This window comes from Lepisosteus oculatus, chromosome 5 (genome assembly GCF_040954835.1).
Source record: "Lepisosteus oculatus isolate fLepOcu1 chromosome 5, fLepOcu1.hap2, whole genome shotgun sequence".
In the NCBI taxonomy this organism is placed as follows: Eukaryota; Metazoa; Chordata; class Actinopteri; order Semionotiformes; family Lepisosteidae; genus Lepisosteus; species Lepisosteus oculatus.
Window position 1 is genome coordinate 19790446 of NC_090700.1, and position 26238 is coordinate 19816683.

Genomic DNA, 26238 nt, shown 5'->3' on the forward strand with positions numbered 1-26238 from the left:
CTCCCAAGGTTTGCTCCCAAAGTTAGACATGGGCCAGACAGAGAATCCAATCTTGTCTTATAACTACACAGAGTGGATTTGCCAAAGCCCACCCGGCAAAGAAAAATAGTTACAACTTGGGGATTAACTGATTTCATGCCTTTCCTTTTGCATTATGTACTTACTGAACAACCTCAAAATGGTGATCATTACTTAGTTACACTAGAAAAGGGTTTAGCTCAACTGTAAACTTATTCACAGCATCAAGAGCTGCTGTGAAGAGCTCTACCTTTAAGTTCCACAGCTTCCACCCAAGTCTGTACTTACATTAATAGACTCAATCTGCCCAAACTCCTCCAGGAGGCTTGCCACATCCTGCTGCTGCGTTCTTTTGTCCAGCTGACCTACCCAGAGAGTCGTGCTACAAACTAGAACATGCAAAGACAAACTCAGAACGGCAAAAATTCACAACTGTCACTCAGAGAGGTTGACAGTATGTACATGTGCAGAGCTGGTTAATGAATGGCTAGGCAGATGCATGCGTACCACTGAGAGTCTCGCTCTTGATGTGCGGCAGTCCCTTCTGCCTCCTCTCCCTCTCCTTTTCCCTCTCTCGCCTCTCCTGCGACCGGGAGCGCGGTGAATGCCTGCGGCGATCTCGGGAGCGAGATCGAGACCTCCTGTGCCGTGATCTCCGGGAGCGGGAATTAGACCGAGATCTCCTCCTTTTGGGAGATCTGTCCACCACAGGTAAAGAAGTAAGCTATGTTAAGTTTTATCTTAACAAGAATACTTAATTCCACCCTTTTGACTTATGTGGTATCGTTAGTTAAGCTACAAAACAAGCTTTCCTAGAAATTCTTTATTCATTTGCATTAGACTCTCAATTTAACCGATCAATAGGAAAAATGGGGTGTCTGTCAAATCGCATGGTGGGTTGTCCATTAAATTACAAATGATGTTTTTTCAGCCCAAACTTATTATTTGAGAAAAAAAGCTCTATTTCATGTCATCAATACATTGTATCAAATTTGCTAAAACATACATAATGAACAACACCCTTATAAGGCACCATTAACATTCCTGAATTTTAAAACTAAGTAGTATTTATCTTTACTTGTTTTAGTTATGTATTGCTGAAAGGCCTGGTGTTTCTGATTTTACAGGCAAAATTCCCCTTAAGCAGATTCTGCTCATTAAACCGAGGGTTTACTGCACTAAATTTGAAAGAAGGCATTGCCAACCTGGAAGCAGACTTAGACCTTGATTTCCTCCCTTCTGAACGATGTTTTCCTTCCTTCATTACTGGTGGATCTATTTCCATTGATACTTCCTAATATAAGAGGGGGGGATAAAATATGTTCTTGATTTGAGACCATCTTAATTGTTAATGGCAGCAAATAGTCAGCAGGCAGTCCTGATATAATTTGAGATTAATGCCATAATTCACAGAATTTTTTCTAGTTTTATATTAGAAAAAATCCTTGCATTCCTGTTCTGTTCATTTTACAACTGTACAAATGACTAAAATGACTTATTATCCTTTTCTAATTAAACAATTAAGTAATTGTTAGCATAATATAACATAATAATAAAAATAATGTTTTATAATAATAAAAACACAAATGTGCACATTTTAAAATAGTTGATGTCATTCACAATGGGCATTCAACTGCCACTGATAAACCTGTTCAACGCAAAATTCTTCAATTCTGAAATCTCTGGTAATCTCAGGCAAACACTGGTGACATTCAACCAAACTGTAGAGCGCACAGTTCTCAACAGAGGATTTATCGACTGTCTTTAGTAATTTGTGTAATTCCTCAGTCTGACAGCTATCTTTAGGCCATTTTGCTATGGTGAGAAAAGACTGCTTTAGTGTCAGCATTGGAAACAGTGCTGCACAGTGACTCTATAGCTGCTGCAATACAAACACCAGTAGCAACACCAGATATATCTGAGACTGTGATGTTTTATGAGTAGAGACGCTCTTTTTGGGGACAAGCCACTAAAGACACTAAGTACAAAGCCCCCCAAAAGCTATTTTAGTACTTCTTTTCCCGAAGTTAAGATGCAATGTCAAATTTTGATCGCCAAAACAATGAACAAATAAAAGCATAGCACTGAAAAGAACAACAAGCTGGGCAGTACCATTGCCAATGTGCCAATTCATTATATTTACAAATGCATGGAAAACTATAATTCTTTAACAGTACTTTGATTTTGTAAGTATCGAATAATGAACTAAGATTTATTAAAACAGACACTGCTGACAAAAGTTCACAATTTGTGATTAGACCATGAAATGTTTTCCAGGATCCATAATGACTTCTTATTTAAACCACAAATACACAATCTAGGCCTAATCCATAACCTGAAAAAACTAAAGTCTGTACTTGTTGCTGCTGTGCCATCTGCTGTGAATAAGCCTCGTTCTGGGGTGGATATCCCGAAGGAAACACTGAAGGGACCGGGGGAGTCTGCTGAGGCAAAACAGGCTGGGCCATCTGCTGAACCATGGCTGGGAAGGGCTGGGTGGGCATGAGACCGTATCCTTGAAGCTGTCCATTTGGAGGAAGCGTTACCTGGAAGGGAAGGGCATTTCTATCAAGACTAAATCAAGAAAGAACTTCTCATTGCATTCATATACTCTGAAAAAGACACACGGATACCTGAAAACGTAACACATGGAAATGTACTGCAAAAAGGGCAAGCAACTTCACATTGCTGATCAGTCTTATAAAGCCTATATAATGGGCCAGTGAAAACACTGTACCAGCTGCACTTGTTTAAGCAGGAGCATCCATTTCATGATTTTTTTATATAAAACATTATATAAAAATGACCTAAATATACAAAAATGCAGACATAGCACAGGATATCAACACTCATAAAAATTGGAGAGGTTAATGTTACCATTTAACATTTTCCACAACAGTGCTCAGTAGCTCTTTAATCCAGTTGTCTTTCATACCTGATGTTGCTGTTCTTGTGCCATTCCTAATAAGCGCTGCTGAAAGTGTTCCATGTTAGGAATTTGTGTAGGAAGCTGCGGATATACTGGCTGCTGGATATTTTCCGGAAATACACTGTGTAAAACAAATTATGGAAGAATTGGTCTTCACAGATTTGACATTTGACAGATGTCCAAGCTCTTTGCTTCAACTTAAGACAGTGAAACATTTTCCTATGAGATTCATTCATTTTTGCAAGTCAATAATGTATGATAAATTAAGATGTTGTTACATGACTTTTTTAAAAACAATCCTTTTAAGTCGCAAACAGAAAAGATAACTGGATCTTATCCAAGTCTTCAAAACCCTCAAAGGCATGGACAATGTCAATAGATTTTCTCAGAAACAAAAATGAAGCTTGAACAAGAGGGCAAAAAAAGTAACTTCAAACTGACATCAGGAGACATTTATCCACATAGAAGCTTTCCAATGCGTGTACCAAGATAACCAGCAATGTTGCTCAAGCACATATATTGGATTTTCTCATGAAACATCTGGATTATATTCTGAAACCAATGAACCAAATTAACTAGATGGGTCAATCTGACCCACTTCTTATGTCAGAGACCAATCTAATGTTCATTCGCAATTTATAAAGGAATTTATTTTTAAAAACCTACACAATAATTAGCTACAAACAAGTGAATCTACTCATCATTTGCGTTAAAGGACTATAGTACAGAATGAGCAGAACTTAATCTGCGACATGACTTACAAAGGCTGTGACGCAGAAGTTGTTTCTTCCTTTTTAGCATCTTCTCCTCCTTCTGACTCATCATCATAATCAAAGCGATCAAGCAGAGTCTGTGAACAAACCCCCATCATATCTGTCATTGTCAGAGCAATGTTTGTAGTAGAGCAACAAGTAGTAGACCCTAGATCTAAATACAAAACACTGAAACACAAAAGCATGGTCTCATGTAAGAAAAATCCTGTATTCTACTCATGAGCCTTGCACAGCTACAACTATGGACAAACAAACCATCCAAATTACAGCTGATCACATAACAGTCTGTACATCCCGTTTCACATTTTAAATGACTTAGGGAATATTTAAAGCCTATATTAGAAGGGAATAACCTGCAAAAGAACTTAGATGTAAAGCACAGCAAGATAAGCACGTAAAACAGTCACCTTGTCAAAGGTTGCTTTCTGCTCTGCGGGCTGGGCGGCCGGAAGGCTGCGCTGGACAGCTGCAGGCTGGATCTGGGCCAGCAGGTTGTTCTCGGGAGCAGGGGACTGTGGCTTTGCCGGCTGCTGGAAGGTCTGCAGGATTTGCTGAAGCTGGAAAATCACAGAGGGCACGTTTACAAATCTTCAATACCAGCTTCCATTCATTTTCTAACCACTTCTTCCAATTCGCAGGGGAGCCAGAGCACATCTTGGCAAGCCATGGGTGCAAAGCAGGGTGCATACAGACACACTCACATCAGGGCCTGTTTCCTTAAAAGCTAATTAACCTACCAGTATTTATTTGGGCTGTGAGGGGGGACCCCATGTGAGCACAGGGAGAACATACAAACTCCACACAGATGGCATCCCAGGTCCAGGACTGAACCCAGAGCCCCAGAACTGCCAGGCAGCAATGCTAATCACTGCAACACAGTGCTGTCCTTAAGGTGCTTTAAACTGAGACAAATTTAAAAAGTCCTGCAAATGATAAAGCTCCACATTGATATTTTCAAAGGGTTACGCTTTGTAAAGTCATAAAAGCCTGGTTTTGTTTCCAAGCATGTACAACTAACCAGTGGTCCCTAGATCGTCCCTTTTTTAATTAAAAACAAAAAAAAAATGCCTTCTAACCATGGAATGTTATTTATAGTATCACAGTTCTGATTACTGTAAATTACACCTTTTCTTATTGAATATAATATTGTGAGGATGACTCATTCATCCGTTGCTGAAAACAAATGCCTAACCATTTAAAAAATAAATCAAACTGTAGGATGAGTTAAAGGGGCTCTGGGATTAGTGATCAACTATCAACTGTAACCTCTTCTTCAGAACCAGATGAGGAAAAACTAAGCAAATGAGATGTGAAGTAAAAAGCACATTGCCTTTTGAGGTATTTAACAGATTTTAACTGAGAAAGCAAGCAACAAAATTAAAACAAAGTATCTCAAGTGCCAATAAGTGTAAACGGAACACCTGAAAAGTTAAATATGTATAAACCCACCCCACATAATTCCAAAAAAACATTTTAAAAACATTCAGTCTCTTTATATTGATTTTCTTTATTGCAGAGATGTAACCGTGTTGAAGTTGACTCTGGGTGTTATTTCTTAGCACCACTGAGTAACATTGTGATGTAACTATACTGCTAATTTGTCATAACAGCATAAATTCTTCTTTAATTTAAGCTCCTTACAACAGCTTGAAATGAATGATTCACACGTCACGGCACACTAGTCTAGCAATATCTGATCCAGCAGTTTTTCTAATGTAGCTGTGGCCAATGAATGTACCACTATACTGTCTAAAAACTGTGACTGGCAAATCTTTTAGGGGTAATATCAGTTAACATGCAAATGCACTTTTCATAATATGGTAGAAGTTACTAATACTATTTTATTCATACAATTTCAACAATCTCAGGGTAAACTACATAAAACTGAAATGCAGCTCCCACTAAATGACAAGCAAGAACATTTCCAAACCAGCAATACTCACTGCTCAGCAGATAAGGTGAAGAACTGAGAAATTACCTTACTAAATTAGGACAGAATTTTAGGATGGCCATATTGTTTAAAACCAAAGTAGAATTTAGCCAGGACAATGGAACTAACACCCCTAGTTCTTTGGAATCTGCAAGATGTCAGGACCTAGGCTTAAGTTCTCATCCAAACCACAACACCTCTTACCACACCAGTGTCCCCAGTCACCAAAATGGTGAACTGACTTTTAAAACAGTGGTCTAGAAAAGAGTGCCATCTACTGGCCAATCGAAAAATATGATAGTAGGTAATTTTAATAAGCAAATCTTTCAAATCTTTTTTTACAATTAAATCTCATTATAATGAACTGTTTTTTAACATGGAAGAAAATTATATCTTGTACTTTACTAGGACAAACTGATTCCATGACATTTTCAACCACAACATGGAAAAGCAAATTATCAGCCTACGTCTGACTCTATATTCAAAGAATTTTACACAAATAAGGGATAACTATCTTACAGGGGCCTCTGTAAACTATGAACTACTTTTTTGTGAACACATGACCTTTTTTAGTAACCTATTAGTGATAAGATACTTACCTAGGCTTCTTTGTAGGATGTCAATCATTTAAGTAGCAGTTTGTCATTCGAAATTACTAACAGTGATTACAGGTAACTGCTAAAATAACTGACCAAATTTGGTATTACCAGTATCCTAAGGGAATAAGTCAAAATAGAAAACTGTAAATTTAAATTTATAAATTTATGACACCTTTTAAAACATAAACATACATTTTGCTTTTCACACCACCTCAATAAAATCACCAAGATGCAACTACGATGCCAGTAAATAAAGTTTGACCCCGCAATCATATTCGACTTGATTTGGTGCACATTTTTACTTTTTGTGAACTCAGAAGACAAAAGTTTGTTCCCCTCACCTGCTGCCCCTGTGTGGACTGAAACAGCTGAGCTACAGCAGCGAAAGCATCCGAGTTCTGCAGCTGAGGGACGGCGGCAACTATCGAGTTGGCAGTGACAGCGGCAGGGACAGGGGGCTCAGCAGAGGTCTTGCCAGGACTGGAGGGGGAACCTACTGTGAAAGAGAAGCACGTGCAGAACGCATCAGTCCAAATCCACCTCAATGCCGGTCACGTATCACAGTTTTTGGTTGAAGCATGTTCTTCTCATAATTAAAACATCTCATAACTCTTCATGGGACAACACTGATTCAATGACGGGAAACAAAAAAAGTGAAGTTCACTTCATTTTTAAACCTCGGTGATCTCAGAACAGACACCTGACATATAAGCACCATCTTGAAACATAGCAGCTAAGTGAGTCCCGAATTACCCACTCAGATAAGCGGAGCACATAGACGATTTAGTGAACCACTTAACAACATACTAAACGCATAAATAGAATAAACACATAAAGGCAGGTTTATGAATACACTCCCTGCTGCAAATGATTCCTTGGAGGGCCCTATGTGTTCTTCAGAAGAACACATGATATTATTTTTATGTGCGGGACTTAAAATGGCCATGTTTGTGGAAGCAGCTACAGTGTACTATTTGAGAACACCATATAGCAACCTATTTCAAACAATTAGCACCAATGTATTCCTAGGCTAGCATTTCCTGAATTCTTAATTTGCCTACAACTTATGATTGAAGTAGCTAGCAGTACATTTTCAAACTACTGGCAAAACTCAAAACAGTTGCAGGTTTACTTTCACATTTCCGCTACAAAGAGCAACAAAATGTCAGATGCAAGTGCAGACAGATGGTCTGTAACATTTGAATCCAGTCTCTTGAGTAAAAGAGTTTCCAAGAATTCTAACCAAATAGAAGGAACTACCCCACCCACAATCAAGAGCTATTACTAATCTAGCATGCTGGAAGAAGCTGGAAAAGGACTTATGTTTGGTAAAGAAACACATAATAAAAACACTGCAAGTGCCTCCTTTGTAGAACTTCTACAAAAGCTGCACAACCAAAGTCCCTGACCTTCAATGTATCTCAAACTTTATAACAGTGGCCAGGGCCAGCGTGGGACAAACCTGCATCAGCAGTATCGTTTTCTGTGTCAGGCGCTGTGGTACTGCTGCTGGCTCCGGCTGCCATGTCCAGCAAAGGCTGGATGATTTCAATCTTGAATACACCGTTCTTCTGCCAGAGGTTCAACACGCGCACAATTTTACTCTACAAAAAAGAAAATGACTCGCAATCACTCGTTCCAAAGATTTATTGAAAATCCTGTAGCATTTCATCTGCTATAATCACATTGCTTTCATTGAAGATAACGTAAAGACATGAGAATTCACTGTTCTTAACTCCAGGTTCAAAAACAGCAAAACCAAAGCACTGCACGAAGATTAAAAGCATTATAACATTGCACCACTGCCATGTTCCCTAAAACTTTGTAAAAACCTGAATCAGGAAATGCTTCATGTGGCTTGAAAAACTAGCACATGACCAGCCTACTGAGCCACAGCGTGTAATTTTGTGGTTAAAAACCTTTATAGATTGCAATCTAACCAAAATCCAGGTACCCAGGGTCTTCAAGAAGTGGGTGACATAATGATGACAAGAACTGCTTGTGCCAACACCCCTAACAAAGGAAGAGAGCTACTTCATCCACCACTGAAATGCAGCCCCCACTTGGGTGACAAGCAGCAGGCCTTTTATGTTAGCAACACCCTTCCAAAGCAAATCAGGTAGACATGAGAAACTACTTCACCCATGGAAAGTCAGACTGAGTAAGTATGAAGTACACCAGATTCAACACCGCTACAGTCACTTGGGAAGCTCAAGGAGTCTAGACCTAGTTTTGACACCTACTCTTATGAAGTGTGCCTCAAGATCTTCGCAATGACATGATATATTGTTGCTTTAAAGGCTACTTTAATGCAGAGCATACCAATTCTATTTGCAAAGGAAATAAAATATTCACTATAGCATATTTGTGGATTCACATTTTTAATGACAGTAGCAACTTAGTTTGCAAACAAACAGGTTGATATTCCCGGTAGCATTTCTACAGAAGGTGATGTTTACAGCAGTAAACAAAAATAAATGCAAAAACACCTCAATGACTAGTAATAAGTCTCAAACCCCTGTGACATTTACAACAAAAACTAGTGGCTCAACAACCTTTTCCCTATTCTGTATCCTGAATATGAATTACCTTATCTTCAGTTGGACATAGATAGAGGTTTTGGAATGTTCCAGTGATGTTTTTTGTGAATCTGGGCCCAAAAACATCCTTATCTGGTCCAAACTGATGCCGTGACTGACGAACAATAGAATCAACAACATAGAGTCCCGGGACCTTGTATTCTGGTTTACACTGCAAGGCAAGAGAATGACCATTAAATACTACAATTTCATGTAGCAAGAACTTGTTTCAAAGCAGTTCTCACTCATTCAGAAAAAAAGCAGAATAATATCAAACACTGACATACTTTCAGCTGTCCCCTGAACCATTCACTGTTGCTCATACAGTGGAAACAAAAGGGTGGAAATCAAGAGGCTCTTAAATTCAGCCGCTCTAAGCTAATGTTCTTTTCACAAAGTAATTGATAACGGTCATTTTAAAATTCTTGAAAGAGCTCCCTTACAGAAAGGTACACTTTAAGGGTTGAGTATGGCAAGAACTCTCACGATATATGCAATGTGGCAACACCACCAGATTTCAAATGTGCATTTCTGTTATCTTACCTTTTTGATGAACTTCTCTACAATCTGGACAACATGCTTGTATAACTAAAAAATAATAAAGATTAATGAATAATACTTTCATCATCATCATCACATTAGATTTACAGCAATATAAGGCTTTTAATTATGTATCTGGAAGGGGTGGGCCAAGTGTGTTGATACACATTACCATTTGTTGTCTTTCCAAATAAATCACGATAAATTATGATTTAGTAGGAATTTAAGTTCACAACTTAAAATAAAAGGACAAAGTTGGGTTTCAAAAATTTTAAAAGGTAACATTTCTAGCATCTCAAAGGATATTCATGTAACATTTAGGTGGTCTTAGAGAGATGATTTTTCTAAAAAGTCAAATCTGCTAGAAAATAATCTTTAAACTAGATTTTTCAGTTTTTATCTTTTTAACTTGTCAAAGCCCCATGGTGAAATGGTAAACATACTTCTAAGCAAAACATTAGTCTCACCTTAATAGCTTTAATTGCCGATTTGGTAATGGAGATCATCTTTGCACGAGATATTGGAGGCTTCATGTCCAACAAGGAGAATAACTGTGAAGGAGAAAGGAAAATGTTTAAAACAAGTTCTTGAGTTAATAGGTATGGTCAGTATTGAGATGGGAGATGTCAGGCTACTGCTGTCAGCAGTGTTGGTAAACCAGTAGGCAGCGTTCCTTTCTCTCAACTAGTGATAGAAAGACTTATTTCCGGGATGGATCACAACAACCGGGAGCCTATCCTGGAAGTATGAGGTGCAAGTTATGACTCGAGTTTGGATGCAACGCTAGCCTTATGCAGGGTGTACAATGCAAGTAAACTGGACAAGACCGAGAAATCCCACAATCAATGTGAGAAGAACAAGAGACCTTGGGCTGGAATCAAAACTGAAAAATCAGAACCAATGTGCCTTTCATCAAATCTTACTGCTGGCAAGCATGGAGAGTGGTGCCTTAAAGATAAAGAGCAATACAGTCCACATTTTATTCAATAGTGAAGCGACTAATGGATCAGGGGCCACACGCCAACACTTTTGGGGTTATGTGTATCTCTTCAGACTTCAAACTCAGTAACACAAAACCACAACCTCAAATTATACTCATTCAAATTAAATGGTGTCATTAATGTATTTATTAAGTGCAGTTATTAAATACACTCTTGTGGGAAAGCTGATTTCCATTTAATAATTTTCATGTTCCTAAAAGTATATAGGCAATTATGTGGTCTTCTGAAATATAACAAAGTTCAGTGGATTTTGATGTCCAGTGCCAAAAAACAGCTTTTTCCTATTCACTCACATGTGCAGAGCTACTTCCAAAGTCATCTACAAAACAGTCAATCCAACACTAAAATTTCTTCTTAGTGACCTGCAAGGGTTTTTGAATAAGCACAAATATTTCCACACTGCTATTGCTTTTCAGAATTAGTTTTGGTAACTTTTTTACCACAACAATGCAATCCTTTGGAGTCATGGTTTTTCATTTCTTTTAAATGGAAACTAATTTCTATACAGTATCTACAGAAGAGGCAAAATACTTAAAGGTTTTTGTGGAAAACTGACATTAGTCATGACTTAAAGGCTTCCTTCTACAGTATATAGTGTAACATTCTCTTCATAAAACTGATAAGGAAGGGTTACTTAAAACATTTCACACAAGGGGGAGTTTAACTTACACACATAAATTGCCTGCCTGACACCACCTAACCTTACTTCAATTAAAAAATTGATTATACAGCACTATTCACACATTTTTAAACAAAATGCAAGAAACAAAATGTCAAAGTTCAATTCACACTCATAAATCTGAGATACCGTGCCTTTAAGTCCCATGATATCAAAAGGTCAATGCTCTTTCACTGATATAAACTAATCACAACAACCACCACCAAAATACAAGAAGAAAAAACACAATCAGGACAGAAAAGAGAAATCTGCCAATTTATGCTACAGGAAACAGTTCTGTATTAAAAGAAAATGTAGCTTTTCAAGGCAGCGATAATGGTGGAGTAATGGTTAGAGCTGTCATCTCACAGCTCCAGGGTCTTGTGCTCAGTTCAAAACTGGTTCTCCTTCTATGCAAAGTTAGCATGTGCTCTGCATCAGATACCTGTTTAGATTTTTTCCTGTTGTTTATTTCCTCCCACCTCCACAAGAAATTCTGTTAATAGGGGTCTCTAAATTATCCCAGCACGTGTATCTGAATCATCTGCACTGCAGAAATGAATGGCTTTCCAATAACAGATGGATATCCATTTATTGTCAAGAGTCTGCATACCCAGATCCTCACCTTGATGTGAAACAGTAAAGTAGGGCTGGGTGATATGACCTCAAATCAGTATCACAATAATTTCACACATTTACCTCGATAATATTCAATTAACGATTTTTTTAAACCCTTGAAAAAATATGATTACATGATATGCTGAAAGATCATGTTTTAAATATGCAAAACTATTAAAGCTGCACACACCTCACCTTATCTCAATGTCTTACAAATAACTTAACATAATAATGTTAAATAACATAATTAATGGGAAAAACATTAAAATAACTTTTAATGAACATTTTAAAATATAGTACGTAATTGCGTTAGTTATCTCGTTCCATCCGCGTGAATCTTTTGCATATTGAGTGGCATTAGTGGATGCTTGTGTTAAGAGACAGCTGTTTGGGGGAATCACTTCGCTTGTCAGTCTCTTTTTTGGCCATGCACTCTTCGTATTCCACAACATGCATGTGTTTCAAATGATTAAACAAATTGCTCGTGATACGTTTGGGCGCAGAGTTTACATCTAACTTCTCTTTGTTCAGTATCCTGTTTGCCGAAGCCAAAATATGACCAAATGTTCGACAGTGCATCTTTTTAGAGACTAGCTCGTCTTCATTTGTACTTGAGTCAACCCTGCCTGACTAGGGCTCAACATAAGCACGCCAGGCATGTTGCCTCATGCCTGGCATGCTTTTTTGTGTTTTGAATGAAGAACGAAGGCTGGACAACGCAAGAAGCATGTGACTGGATATGATGACTGGGTGTTGTAGTTTTTTTAAGGGGACCGCTCATGAACGCTCACAGTGGGGAAAGCTTTTACCGAGCATACTGACATAAGCAAAATTTGGTCGGTTAGAGATTCTTAACGTCGGTAACGGTAAATCGTCGGTATATTGCCCAGCCATACAGTATAGAGACATGTTCACATGTATGCAACTCGGTTCAAAGTTTGCAAAATCCACTGAGGTTTCTGTGTTAAGTTCTTCTTGAAAGGCATTCACGGTTTAGTTGTGGTCCTTTTAAGAAAACAGCAACCAATAATATACAACCGCTTTGCATTGACACCTGATGCTGGAAATAAATTTTACATTTCCAATCACATTCATCATATCTGCTCTTAAATACCAAGAAATCTTGGACTGTTTTTTAATGAATCATTGCAAATCTATAACCCATGACAAAACAAAGATTAATTCCAATTAAGGGTCATCACTGAGGTCAAACAATTTTTTAATGTTAAAAAGATTAATACTAAAAGACTGTAAAAAAAAGTAATAAACAGAAACACAACTTAATTATTTGTTGAAAATATAACCAAGTAATAAATGTTAGACTTTAATATGCATAGAGCATGCATTTGATTCCAAACAATAAAAGAAGAGAATAGGCAGTTAAGTTTTAGATAATGGAAATTAATCTTTTCAAGTAGGTAGGCAATTATATGACAATCCCAGTCTTAGTCAGATTCTTTCAACATCTTAAGCCCAGCTTGGTAATGATAAAAATGATTTGAACTTTAAACTGAAAAGCCATTTAGCAGTTAACAGTCAGAATCACTTTCAAAGTTACAAGACATCAGCAGGTTAAAGAGGAACTAGAGGTGTTTAGATAACTACTCAGACAGGATTCCAGGAAAGCTTCCTTATAGTCAGAGGCTGTTTTTGTGATGTGTTCAAGCATCATTCCTTTAGCGCCGTGCAGGCTGGACAGCTTTCTTTTCAGGAAATAAACCAAACAATAAGCATCACAGAAGAGTTTTATCAACAAATCCCAGTCTCACAAGGTGAAAAAAAGGCAGTGACATCATCTCATGCCTATTAATGCTAGCCTAGAAAAAGATCAAAGGATTAACCAGAATAAATTAAGGGGTTCGAAATGAGTGCAACACGTTCTTCATTCTCGGACCAAAGAGATTACAAGAGAACTGACAAGCCTTCAAAATACTAAGTCGTCAAAATGTATGCGCTGGTATTGTACTGAAGCAACCTGAGTGACATCCCTAACCACTTTTCCATATGGCTGCTGTGATCCTACACAGAGGCTGGGTGAAGGTGTAACTGGAACAAGTTGCCAAGGTACAACTTTGGAGGAAAAAAAGTCTGGTTTACATTAAATGGTAAAGTAAATTGTGGTCTGTCCTGGACTGCTATTTGAGAAAAGTATTGCTTTATATACATCTTAAAAATTGCATCAGCTATACATGAATGCAACCTCTGCATATTATTACATTTAAGCAAGAAATGCATTAAGCACAAAAAATGTTCATAGAATCTGTTTACTGTTCTATCAAAATCCTTTCAGTCCCTGAGAACTGTATTTGCAGGAAAACATTTTAATTAGTGCAACCATGGCAGTAACAACAGTAGAAGAGAGAAAAACACCACTATTCTATTCCAAGAGAATAGTACAATGTGACACACAAGAAAAGAAGGGCTTCAAGCTGTCTACAATCACCAGCTCAGCCCATGAATTACAGCATGGAAAACAGAACATTGAGTTTAAGAACAATCCACACTTAGAAGTAACATTAAAATATAAAATACTGTTACAAATGGGAGAGGGGGGGTATGGAAATTGTGAAATTCAAGAATTGGCCGAGCACTTTAATCAGTAAGTGAAATACTTATTCATAACCCCCAACTTGAAAGTGCTTTTTCCAGAATATACCCGAGCAGTTGGTATAAATGGAAGCAGGTGAATTATTTGTTCTCTGGCACAGCTTTGGTGAAAGCAATAATAATCCAGGCACACTTGGTTAAACAAATATTTATAACAATGACAAGATGCAAACTACACCGCACACAACAAAACATACAAGTTACTCTATGTACAGTATTTACAAACAAGGCGTTTCAGAGGCCTAACTTTCTGGACACCCAGAAAACCCCAGACTGCTGCTAAGCATTAAACTCTAAATGCCTACAAAGACGCCACAAAATAAATGGGAGCCTATATCCCTATCCATAAAAATGCACACAATGCAGGAAAGACATTTCAAACTGAGGTATCTTTTACCCAGGAAACTCAAGTTCCCTTAAAAACACAGAATAGATCCCTCTCTCTGGCAAGGTTCAAATACTTAGATCCTGGTTTGGATGACCATGAAGTAGGGGCTCTCGTCTGGCGCAAGCTTCAGGTCACCACTCCTCCAGACTCTTGTTTCTCCTCTTCATCTTCCTCCCTGCTTCTTCTTTCTTCCCTCTTGATCTTATATAGGGTGCGCTTGTACTGCTCCTTGACAATCATTAACCCAAAACTTACCTAGCTATACGAAGATAAACTTTATCAATTTTAATAATATATTACAGTAAATATAATTTACCTCATTATAAGCACCCAGCCTCCTATCTTGAGATCTGCAAACCTGGTAAGTTCAATACTAAATCATATATCCTACTATGGTTCTGTTTGGTGCTTTTGAAAAATACATTTTAGCTGAACTGTTCAGAAGTACATATTTAATATGATCAGTTTCTTTCAAAAATAGAAAAACTACAGATTTTTATGGAGGGATTATTACAATCCCTAGAACACAACATAATACAATAAAATGCATATAAGCAAGTATGTGCGTCTGGAAGCTACAAGGATGTGGTATAACCTATACAGGCGTCATTTATGTCTGTAACTGTACATATAGACGGGTATGTATATAATGTTTTGCTTCATCTCCTAATTGAGAATAGGGTACAGCTCAGCTTTTCTCCAGTTAGAAGAACTTCTCTGCAACTGACAAGTGCATGTACATCCTATTTTATATTTCAGAAATCAGTCACTTTGAGCTGCTTCATTACAATTTTTTCTTTTAATTGACAGACAGACCATGTGTGCACATCTTTAAAAAAATAGCACTTATGACCACAATTGCAATAGCTCATTTGCAAAGAGAAAGTATACATCTGGAACATGTTGTTGGAATGTTTCATCATCAGAAACAATTAAATTACATGAAAACTCACAGATTATATACAGCAGACATAACTGATTGCAGCTGAGCTCAATCAGATCAATGATCTTTTTTCCATTAATGAAAGATTGTATATTTTCCCTGAAGGCTGAACATTTTGCTCTACATGATCTGTAAATTGCTTTAAAAAAATAAACGTACATTTAGTCCACACATTGATGATTAAAAAGTAACAATATTTCAGCTCTCCAGGTCAGAGGTGTATATAAAAGCCTGGTCTATTCTTTCACAGCTAACAGCTATAAAAATTAGTTTGTAGCTCTAGTGCAAAAATTTAACATAGCTTTAGCTCAAACTGAGTGATAAAGAGGAACCATCTTAGCTTAAATCATGCTTGACCAGGCAATTGCCCATAATTTCTACACATTCCTTACTTTCTGTTTTAAATCCACTCTTCCGACCAGCAGAACAGGGGTTAACCTAATAAAGATGTTTGCAGCTCAGACAGCAGTTTATGTACATGGGACATAAGCTGGACTGGTATCACTTACTTTGATTTTGATCACATTCTGAAGAGAGATTTGAATCCATGTAATACCCATACAAGGCTCAATGGACACTTTCCATTTAAACTTTTACTTTATTATTGTTTCCAGATGTATTCCTTTAAAACAAATACAACTATTTATATGCATCATCGTGATCTAATGTTTTTGTATCTTGACAACTTGAATTAAATGACATCTCTGAACAGATCTGTCCAGGGCAATTGCGTTATGACCTGGTAGGTGTGATGGCATACACAGCACTACATTGGTCTGATCATCTAAGCCAGTGGTTCTCAAACTGTGGGACGCATACCAGCAGTGGTACGTGGAGCGCCGCCAGCTGGTACGTCATATGACCCTGGAACTTTGTTGTGTGCACTGAAAAATCGGGACGGGTTTTCAGATTTTCTATTTTAATACGCGTTGAATACGCAGCCTACGTACTGCGATACAGCGCGCGCCAATACTTGAGTGGACACAGAGCTACAATGTAATTCTGTACCACTCTATAGGAATGCATGCTATGAAGTAAGTGACCAAGGAAAGCATAGAAATGCGTGCTACCAACTCTGATAATATTGTGAGCACAGGAAAGCATGATAGATAACAGAAAAATATTTAAGAACTGTTCTAGGTTAATTTGAGAAAAATACACAGAGCGTCCCTGTGTTTTGCTCCCATGCGCATGAAATAAAAACTTCTTTTAACTTCTGAGACAGACTCCTGAAACGGAAACGGGGAAAAATGCAAGCTTGCGGATTGCTAAAGAAGGTAAGCCCCACACTATTTTTGAAGAACCTTATTCACCATTGGCAAAGGAGCTGACACGTATTATGTGTGGAGAAAAAGGTGCTAAACAGTTCAACTTGCTGCCCCCTCTGAAAGACACAGTCACTTATAGAATTATTAAAATGGCAGATTATATCAAAAGTACGCTGATAGAGCATGTTAAGATGAGCAGATGCTTTTCACTGCAATTAGATGAGTCTGTAGTCGATTTGGCCAGTTTGCTCGTTTACGTTAGATACGAATTTGAGGGTAGGCCAAATAAGGACTTTCTGTTCTGTAAACCGCTACCAACAGGACCTACAGGAGAGCACATACTTCAGCTTCTGAATGAATTTATCGAACAGAATGACATTGACTGGATAAAATGCACCAGAGTTTGTACAGATAGTGCTAGAGCAATGACAAGCCGAAACAATACAACATCCGCCGCAAGACTTTTGCCGTCAAGAAAATGCCTGATGATTTAAAATCTGTTAGACTCTGTTGTGAATTGAATCAAGGCTCGAAAAACAACTTCACATCTGCTTTGCTCGACTAAACAGGCAAACCCCTCTCACCGAAACGGTGCTTTTTTATTGTTTATTTTTATTTGTTGTTGTTCCTGTTTTTTTTCTGTAAAGCGCTTTGAGAAGCCACCTTTAAAGGCACTTTATCAAATAAAGTTTATTAAAATATGTATTATGTGAGTTTTTGCGCACACGCGCACTCATGATGGTCATTGAGAATTTCTGGGGTTCCTATGAGAAGATGACTTGTAGGTGGTACTTGGATGCTTTGGTTTGATCAAGGGTGGTACTTGGTCCAAAAAGTTTAAGCAATTGTTCAAGGAATATTGCAGGGGTTGCTGAATACTAAATGCACCGATATAAATTAATCCCACAAATATACACAATTACTGATCACATTTATGCTAGGTTGTCACAACTATTCATGAGATGAATGACAGGCCTAAACATCACTGTCTCTTTTGTGCCTTTAAATAATGGAATAGCATATAACTTGACAAGGCAGTTCTGAAAATACAATGGAATCCTGTTTGCACCCTATTTTGAATTTCTATACCAGTTTTTGCAACGTAATTATGGCCTGACAATGTCTAACGCCAATGACATGCAGCACTTCAGCATTCATTTTAAGTTTGTGGTACTATAATAGCTTTAGGTACACATTTACTTCCTTCTTGGTGATACTATTTCTTACTAAAGAAAGCTATAACATTTTTAAGTTCATCAACACAAACATACGTTTCCCAGTTATCCCTCTTGTGGCCTTAAGATCACCAGTTTCTACCTGATGATCAAAAACAAACAGTGCAGCCATTTGTTCAACAACACTATCACTGAATAAGAAAATGAACATTTAAATAGCAACTGACCAATTAAACTAAAGTATTAAAAGAGGTCCAGCTATTAACATTAATACATTTTTTTAGCTAAGAATGACCAAATTTGGAACAGCCTCATGGCGGCTGCATGAGGAATCCTGTTTCCTGGCGGCTAGTGACGCAAGCCAGGCGAGAGCACACGATCCCAGAGCTCAGCCTGAGTAACTGATTCAGAGTGCGTCCTGAAAAAGGACAGAAATGAAGTTAAACTACTGATAGTTTTTTAAAGGGAACAGAAGGTGAGTCATGAGATTTGAGTGCTATTTCAAGTATTTCTGAAATACTGTCGCGATGTTTGCGGTTGTAAGTGCTGTGCTGGGGTCACTGAGAAAGAGGCTATGGCAACTGCACTGTTTTGTGCAATTTATACATACAGTACTAGTGAATATACTATTGTAAATCTGGAGTGCCAATTCAGAAAAATATGAAAATAGAGCACATTTAATCTTACATAGTGATAACGTACTATTAACTGTAATTACATATTAATTGTAATACTTTTCCTGACAAAACCACAGCCATTTTAGACAACAACTAGTTAACATGGTTGGTTAATCAGTTTACTGAATTTAGTTGTTTATTTTAGAAATGAGATGCTGTAATCTTGATGTAAAAAATGTTACAAAGACTAGATCAGTGGCGATTGTCAATTGTAAACAAAGATTATTTTCCATTATTATTTAAAAGCAAAGACGTTCCACGCCAGTTGCATGCATTTGTTGTTTTCCATTATTTACATTGTTTCGAAAATGAAATTGCTACCCTTTCCATTATGTACATTGTGGTCACAGACTATAAACCCAAAGGGTATCTTTAACAACATTGGAGATGCATTTCCATTCAATAAAAAATCATGAGAAATCCTACAAATTCAAGCAGCCTGGAAAATCCAAGTAGATCAAGACAGATTCAGACAACTCAGTCACTGTTAAAGGGGACCTGCAATGTTATTTTTATATTTTGTTGTTACAAATAAGCACTGATGTGTGCATTTCAAGCCACAATGAAAGCAAAATGTACACAGTAACACGTAAAACCTCCAGTGTACATCTTAAAATAGACTTTTTTTGGTATGTGCAGGACTATATTCTGCAATTTAGAACGAGGCAACAAAACTTCAGGTGACATGAAAAGGCACTATTATATTGTAAACACGCTTGTGAATACATCTATTTTAATCCAACAGAAATCTTGCTCTTGATTTCAAGAGTTTTGCCAACAAATATTACTTATTAACTCTGCATGCACATTTTGTTGGAACATTTCTGCGGTGCAATGTCTGCTGCACAATCTACTTGTTCACATTACATTAGTCAGTCATTACAGTGACTAGTGAGCACATCACAATTTGGGCAAACTCTTGCTCTCGCTAATCAATGGAGACCATATAGTCCTTTCATGAAGCTCACCATTTTGTGCTTAATTCAGAATTTGTAAAATGTTCTGATACTGTCAATTTATTTAATCAAGTTTTAATAACTGTTCTGAGAAATTGGGACTACAGTTCACTCCAGATCCAGGCTGTGATTTCCATCTTAGATTGCTCTGGACTCGGAAGTAGCCATATTCTACTTTCACCTCCCTTATTGATGCTGAGGATTAAAATAATGGTGCAACCAAAGCCCAAACCCAGAGGATTGTGTGCAAGAAACTAGGTTCTCTGATCTTCCATACTACTCTAACTGAAGCTGAGCACAACTCACTTTGTACTAATAATACTTATTTTTCACAATTATACCATTTTGGAATTCAGCTGTGCTCTCTGTAATGCCTTGGGGTAGTTAACACCAGCACTCCCAGGATTACTGCATTCTAAAACACAAAGTCCGACCAAGGAGCTGCACAACACACTGTGACAATTTCCACATGTCCTGCCCATACAGCTACAGCAGTATCATTCTGGTTTGCAGACTTCCTTAGTTAGAGAAACTTCTGACGGGTTCAGTTGGGTATTTGTCCCTATCACAATAGGGTTTTTCATTTGCTTTTACCACTGAAATTAACTGAACTATATGATTAGACCAGAAGACCTCTACTGGTCACCGTGCCAGTCAGTCCTGCACAAACAAGAATGATAAATGTCCCAGTGGTGCTCTTACCTCTGCAATAGCAGAACACTGGAATCCTCAATTAGACATTTCCTATATAGGTACCACCATCTTAAAAATTATTATTCACATTTTTACAAGCATGATGACTTCAATCAAGGTTTGCTAAATGTCTAATTGATTCATTTTGTCTGCAGAAAATATTACGCATCTTGTAGTAAAGACATTGTCAGTAAAACACAGCGAAGCGACTTAATAAATCAGTAAACATAGCTACTGTTCTCTTATAAAAAACAGTGGGTGTTTGGGAAAATCTGCTTTACTACACTCTGTACAGTAGATGCTGCTGGGGTACAGGTTTCACTGGGGAGTCTATGCAAGGCGTTGTGGGCTATACAACAAGATGCCCATAACAGATATTGCCTATCAGAAAAACCCTGCCACGGGCCTCAGCTGACCCATTCTGGGCAGTTGTGTTTCCCAGAGGGACCCAGCACACAAGCTGTGTATAAGCTAATGAGCCAGGGAAGCTGAAACATGGATGATCTCTGTAACCAACAAATAAGAACATAACCTCAAACAGGGCACTTGCTAAAAACACTTGCAGTACAAACTGTACAACTGGCTCTATCTTATTTCAACACTATTTTTGAGTACATGCAAATTTCCATAACATCTATTCCCATAATAGCTGAAAAACAAGCAAACAAAGTGCTCACCTGTTACTAGGCTGAAATGAGCAATTGAATATACCGACTTCCGATTAAAAGGCCAGTGATTTTACTACAGTACAATCATAAAAGAACAAGCCAAAGTAGATTTCATTGAGCACAGTTAACTGCATCATTTAAAGAAGAAGCAGACTGTAGGCAGACAAAGCCAGTTAGCCTGTACTCATGTTTTGGACTCTAAAGTAGTGGCACAAACTCATGTTCTACTACCTATCCACACGGGACTTGCACAGAAACACAGCTGTAACCTCTTTGTGGTGAGGTTTTTTTAAAGATAGTGCAAAAAGCTTTTCTTTGGAAAAGAAAAAATATGTAATGCTTTTAATGCATACACCAATACCAACCTATTTCAAAGATTCTTTCAACAATTGTCATGACACAATACCAAACACCATGTCAGGCAATTTAAAGCATGTCATCAAAACACTGAGCCTTTAATTGGAGATTAGGTTTATTACTGTCAAGAAACAAAACAAGAAAGGGGGTCTGTAAGGAAATACAGACAGAAGACCAGTTCTTCATATTCATCCAGAAGCTGCTATTGTACTTTTACTAGTTAGAATTTAATTACTGTAAAAAAAGTCAATTCCTAAAATCAATAAATAAAACAATTAAAACTGTTTTAAGCCGCTCTTCGAAATCTTATTCTATAATGTCTTTACCCCACATTCCATTGAGTATTACTTAATAGTTCACTGTTTCTATGAATCTCATTTCTTTCCTAATTTTTCTTGGGTACAATTCAATTAAAGTAAAAAGGGGCTAAGATAGCAGAAACCTTTGGGTATGACTAGACATGGACAAACTCTTTATATTAGGGTACAGATTACCGATGCACAATAAAAACACAACCATCTGCAAGTTTTTCATTAATCGTTTATTGCAGATATATCTAACACTGTCCAGGCCTCCTATTTAAATAGGAAGCAGACAGATCTGTTGAGTTGTTCCTTTGGACAAACAAAATGAGAGCTCAAGTTACATTTCTTTCATAAAACCCTGGGTGCTCAATATTAGGCATTTTAAAAGAACTGAAACTGACAAAAATTGAAAAGGTCTTGAAATAGTCAGTGTTCTTTCTCCTGACCTCAACAATTCACCAATAACATCAACAGGAGAATTGTGGTTTCCCAACCTCCGCCATCTTTCTGGAGAGGCAGAAAATCCCACACTAATGTAGCCAGTCTACCAGTGTAGCTGGTCTAACGTCAGACCTGCCAGAATTGTGTTAATGCTCATGGAGCTCTTACTGAATTCTAACATTGCAAGGTTTTCATTCTGATGGTGTCACATTTCACACTGATTTATTCTTTGATCCAAACCTCTGTTTGGATTTTCTCAAGTGTTCTTTCTGAATTATTTTTGTTTGATTCCAGTTGAAAATACCTGATTAAATCCATTAAATCTGAGAGTTTGTGCATGAGTACAGTGTGTTTACAAGTAGCATTTTGTTTATTCTGCTACAATGCAATACACACATACCAGGAATCTAGGAAGTGTTACTTCAGATAAAGGTGAATCTACCACTCTTTCCAGTTTTTATCACTAGGAAAATGAGAATTTGAATAAAACGCAGAACCATACATTTGGTGCCAAGTTAAGGGTTTTGTTTGCAAATCTTATTCTGAACTGCTAAACTTGTGTAGGCTCATTGGTTAAAGTGCAATTCAATAAATTGTACTTTTGTTTATTTTTATAATGCTGTTTTCAATTTTTTGCATAATACAATAATGTAAATGGGCTAGGAAATGGTGCCCAAGTGGTAAACAACTCACACTGCAGAAAACTTGAAAACGTGTATCTGGAAACGGCAGCGTTCCCAAAGGTGGAGCAACGATTTAAAACAATACCTTTAAAAAGTTAAAGCATTTGCGCTAATAAACAGCTAAAAGAATTCACGCCATATTGTGAGTGTGTTCTCGCTTCTTTAAAACCAGAGTCAAATCAAACAGAGAAAACGGCAAAATTCTTATACAACACTTTAATCTAAAAAAAAAACAAAACAGCATCGCGCCAGAGCAAAAAAAAAAAAGATGGACAAACACTGAACTTGTCAGGATCCGACACTACATTTATAGCCGCGGTGTCTATGCAATGTACAGGGGGAGGTTTCAATGAACAGGTGGCCAGGTGTGTTTTAAAAGACTTCTCCCTGTGCGGTTTATTTCATCAACTCAACTCGGAAACGAGTTTAAACGCGGGCGAAATCCAGAGACTACACAATTTAAGCCCCAAACGTAGGCGTTTTGTGAGCAAGACGGCGAAAACTATAAAGGAAAATCCCAGGAAAGGAGCGATTCCCAGAGCTGTCAGCCGAGAAACCATAGCGCCGTGTTTTCGCTCTATTCCACCGCAGGAGATCGCTGGTATTTGGAGGTCACGGCCTGCCCCCATAACAAACCGCCCACTGCCCCCGATCAAAGGCCACCACAGGCGCCTTCCCGATCACCGTAAGTCGCCCAGGTTAGAAATACAACCACCGGACTCGCAACGGGGCTGCAGCAGGAGAGACGAGCCCACAGCAGCGCGTCCCGCCACATCCCCCGCCCCGTACATATCTACACAAACACACACAGCATAACTGCTACACCCCGGATACCAGGAGCGACATTCCGAGCTAAAGGAAGGGAAAAGATGGTTAGGACTCTTGCCAGCCGCTTCAACGTGCGCTATCCCTTTCGCCCCGCAGAGGTGAAAGTAGCACCACCCACACCGAGAGAGCTGCGATCCCGGCTGGAGAGCCGGAGCGCGGGGAGCGGTCCCGCAGGCTCGGCGTTCACCCCGAGAAATACGGCCGAGCTGAGCAAGGAGGACACCCCTCCAAACGCCCCCCGCCTGTCGAGTCTTTCTCCCCGGGTTGTGCTCAGCCCGACACCCATTGTGTACGTCCGGACGTGCGGCCTGGGGAAACCGTTTCCATTCCGCGGCCTCCACTCCCGGGCCAGAGCCGCACCACCGCAGCGCCCCGCTCTCTTCATCCGCTCGGCCGCCCCTCAGCGCCCGCCTTACCTCCTGGTTGAAAGCGTTAACAGCATCCATGGCTTTCCTTTTCGGCGCCTTTCCTTTTCTTCCCGTATGCACAGCGTTTATCTCCGGTCAGGCCGGTCTAACATGTCCGCTTCCAGCAGGTCTCAGCTGCAGACGCTCGGCGGTATGGCGGAGACGCAGGGCAGCATGGGATTGGGAGCGACGTCACCGCCGTCCACCAGGGGGCGCGCTTGTGCGCTCAGTCCACGCTGATGGCGGGAGTCGGGAACAATAGAGGGATGCAGTTTTGAATTGATGTACTTATCAGAATAAAATTATGACTTTGTGATGTGTATTCAGTTTGTAAGTATTCTGTATGTATTCAGTCAAATAAAGCATACAGAGTTTGGGCATTGATTCAATATTTTAGTGTGATTGTTTAATTGATCATTCATATTGACCTTGACACACTTGAGTGACTTTCACTGTTTTATCGAATCACTTCTATCCATAATGGGAGCTGATCGGGCACAAATTGAACATCAGTCCAAGTACAGCAAGTAACCATGACTACACATCCTATCACGAGACCAACACCTTTATTTTAAAAAAAAACATTAGAATTATTTGCAATTTAGTTTAGCATGAAATTGGATGTTTTGTGTTAAAATAAGCCGTTTGAGGTGTAAAAGTGGCTCCTTCGTTGGTTTACGTATTCATCTCAAATGTTAATGTTTGGGGGATCCTGTGTCCCCCCAGCTATTCAAGCTGTTTTGGATCATTTGTTTTCTCAAGCTGTAAATGGTTGTCCAGAGCACTCATTTTAGGCAGCATCTCGCTGCCTTTGATCTTTGTGTAAGGCCCACACTCTCTTCCACCTCTCTTCTGCTGTAACGTAACCCACTTACTGCACTCTCCCTTCTCCACCCTCACTCTAAACCCGCTTGGATTTTTCTCCCCGACTCCTCTGACTCCTGTTGTAACAGCGGTAAGTAAACTAGTGCGACCTCTCAGGTGCATGACGACAGTTGAGCCAAGTCCTCTTTTTTTAACTGAACTGAAAGTTGTAGACCACCCTGATGAACGTTGGCGAGCGTGGCACGAATGTGCAGAATGATAAACTCATTGTGGTGTACTAGAGACCAATCGAGTGCGGTGGTCTGGGTCGAAGTGTCAAATCCCTATGAACTACTCTACACTGCTACACGTTTAGTAACCAAAGGCAGCCTGACAGCACTGCGCTACACCGATTGAGTCCCCAGACCTCATTCCTGGAGCCTCCTGCGTGACATCATTCCAGCCGGACATCACACGTGCCGTGCTGCTCACAATGAATTTGCGTCATTTTTCTGACAGCTGTGAACGTCTGTTGCTGTAAAGAAAGATTTCTTGATTAGCTTTTCTTTGGCTGCTCTGGACATCAAAGCATAGACCATATAAAAATGGTTTACAGTAACAGTGTATGCATAGACATAAAATTGAATTTGACTGATTCTATAAAATAATATATAGCAACTAAAATATTTTTAAAGTACTGAAGTAACCCCTAGAATAACAAGCCCTTATAAAAATGTAATATGTAAAATAATATTCTGATCTGAAGTGCAAGTGCACACAAATACAAATACACTCACACTAGGGCCAATTATCCCAGAAGCCAATTAATTTACCAATTTGGTTTTGGCCCAATGTGTCTGAGTAGTTTGTTCCAAACTCCCGCAACCCTTTGTGTAAAGAAATGCTTCCCTTTTCTCAGTTTTAGATGTACTTCACATTTTCTTGTAAGAAGGTGGAGATGGGGCATATTTTAAATGTTTCTGAGTTTAAGCAAATTTAAAATGTAATGACATTCTCTGTTTGGAATGTGTAGGATCATAGAAAGACCAACATCGAGTCTAGCCAGAACTAGTCAGTCAGAGGTAGAACTAGCCAGAACTAATCTACCCTACTGAAAGGCTTCCCATTAGAGTAGCCTTAGGTAGTTCCTTTATTGTCCCAGATGTGAAATTTGCTTTATAGGTAAGTAAAAGACATAACACAATACATACTGCATTTCACTGGGGACAACAACAGCAAAGGGTTGAATATTTGGAATACTGGGTGAGAAAAGTTTGGCTCAATGCACTTGGTTAATGGGAAACCTCCTAGCCAGAGGATAAGGAGGCCTGAATCTCATTGAGACTGAGTGAACTGAAGGGAGGCTGTGAGGTGGAGGTGGGGTGAAGGAGGG

General features: G+C 38.7%; 1 protein-coding gene across 3 annotated transcripts in view; it reads right to left on the reverse strand.

Moving 5' to 3' along the window:
- Positions 1-24203, reverse strand: part of scaf4a (SR-related CTD-associated factor 4a) — a 44371-nt gene extending 20168 nt beyond the window's left edge. For all 3 annotated transcript variants that reach the window (XM_015342003.2, XM_015342002.2, XM_015342001.2), the window contains exons 1-13: positions 24051-24203; positions 9836-9919; positions 9372-9416; positions 8839-9000; positions 7712-7853; positions 6591-6745; positions 4128-4277; positions 3709-3797; positions 2954-3068; positions 2376-2564; positions 1224-1312; positions 526-716; positions 307-407 (exon numbers count right to left, since the gene is read on the reverse strand). In XM_015342003.2, coding sequence (XP_015197489.2) covers positions 307-407; positions 526-716; positions 1224-1312; positions 2376-2564; positions 2954-3068; positions 3709-3797; positions 4128-4277; positions 6591-6745; positions 7712-7853; positions 8839-9000; positions 9372-9416; positions 9836-9919; positions 24051-24080 — 1542 coding nt within the window. In that variant the 5' untranslated portion in view covers positions 24081-24203. The remainder of the gene's footprint in view (positions 1-306; positions 408-525; positions 717-1223; positions 1313-2375; positions 2565-2953; positions 3069-3708; positions 3798-4127; positions 4278-6590; positions 6746-7711; positions 7854-8838; positions 9001-9371; positions 9417-9835; positions 9920-24050) is intronic.
- Positions 24204-26238: the final 2035 nt, after the last annotated feature.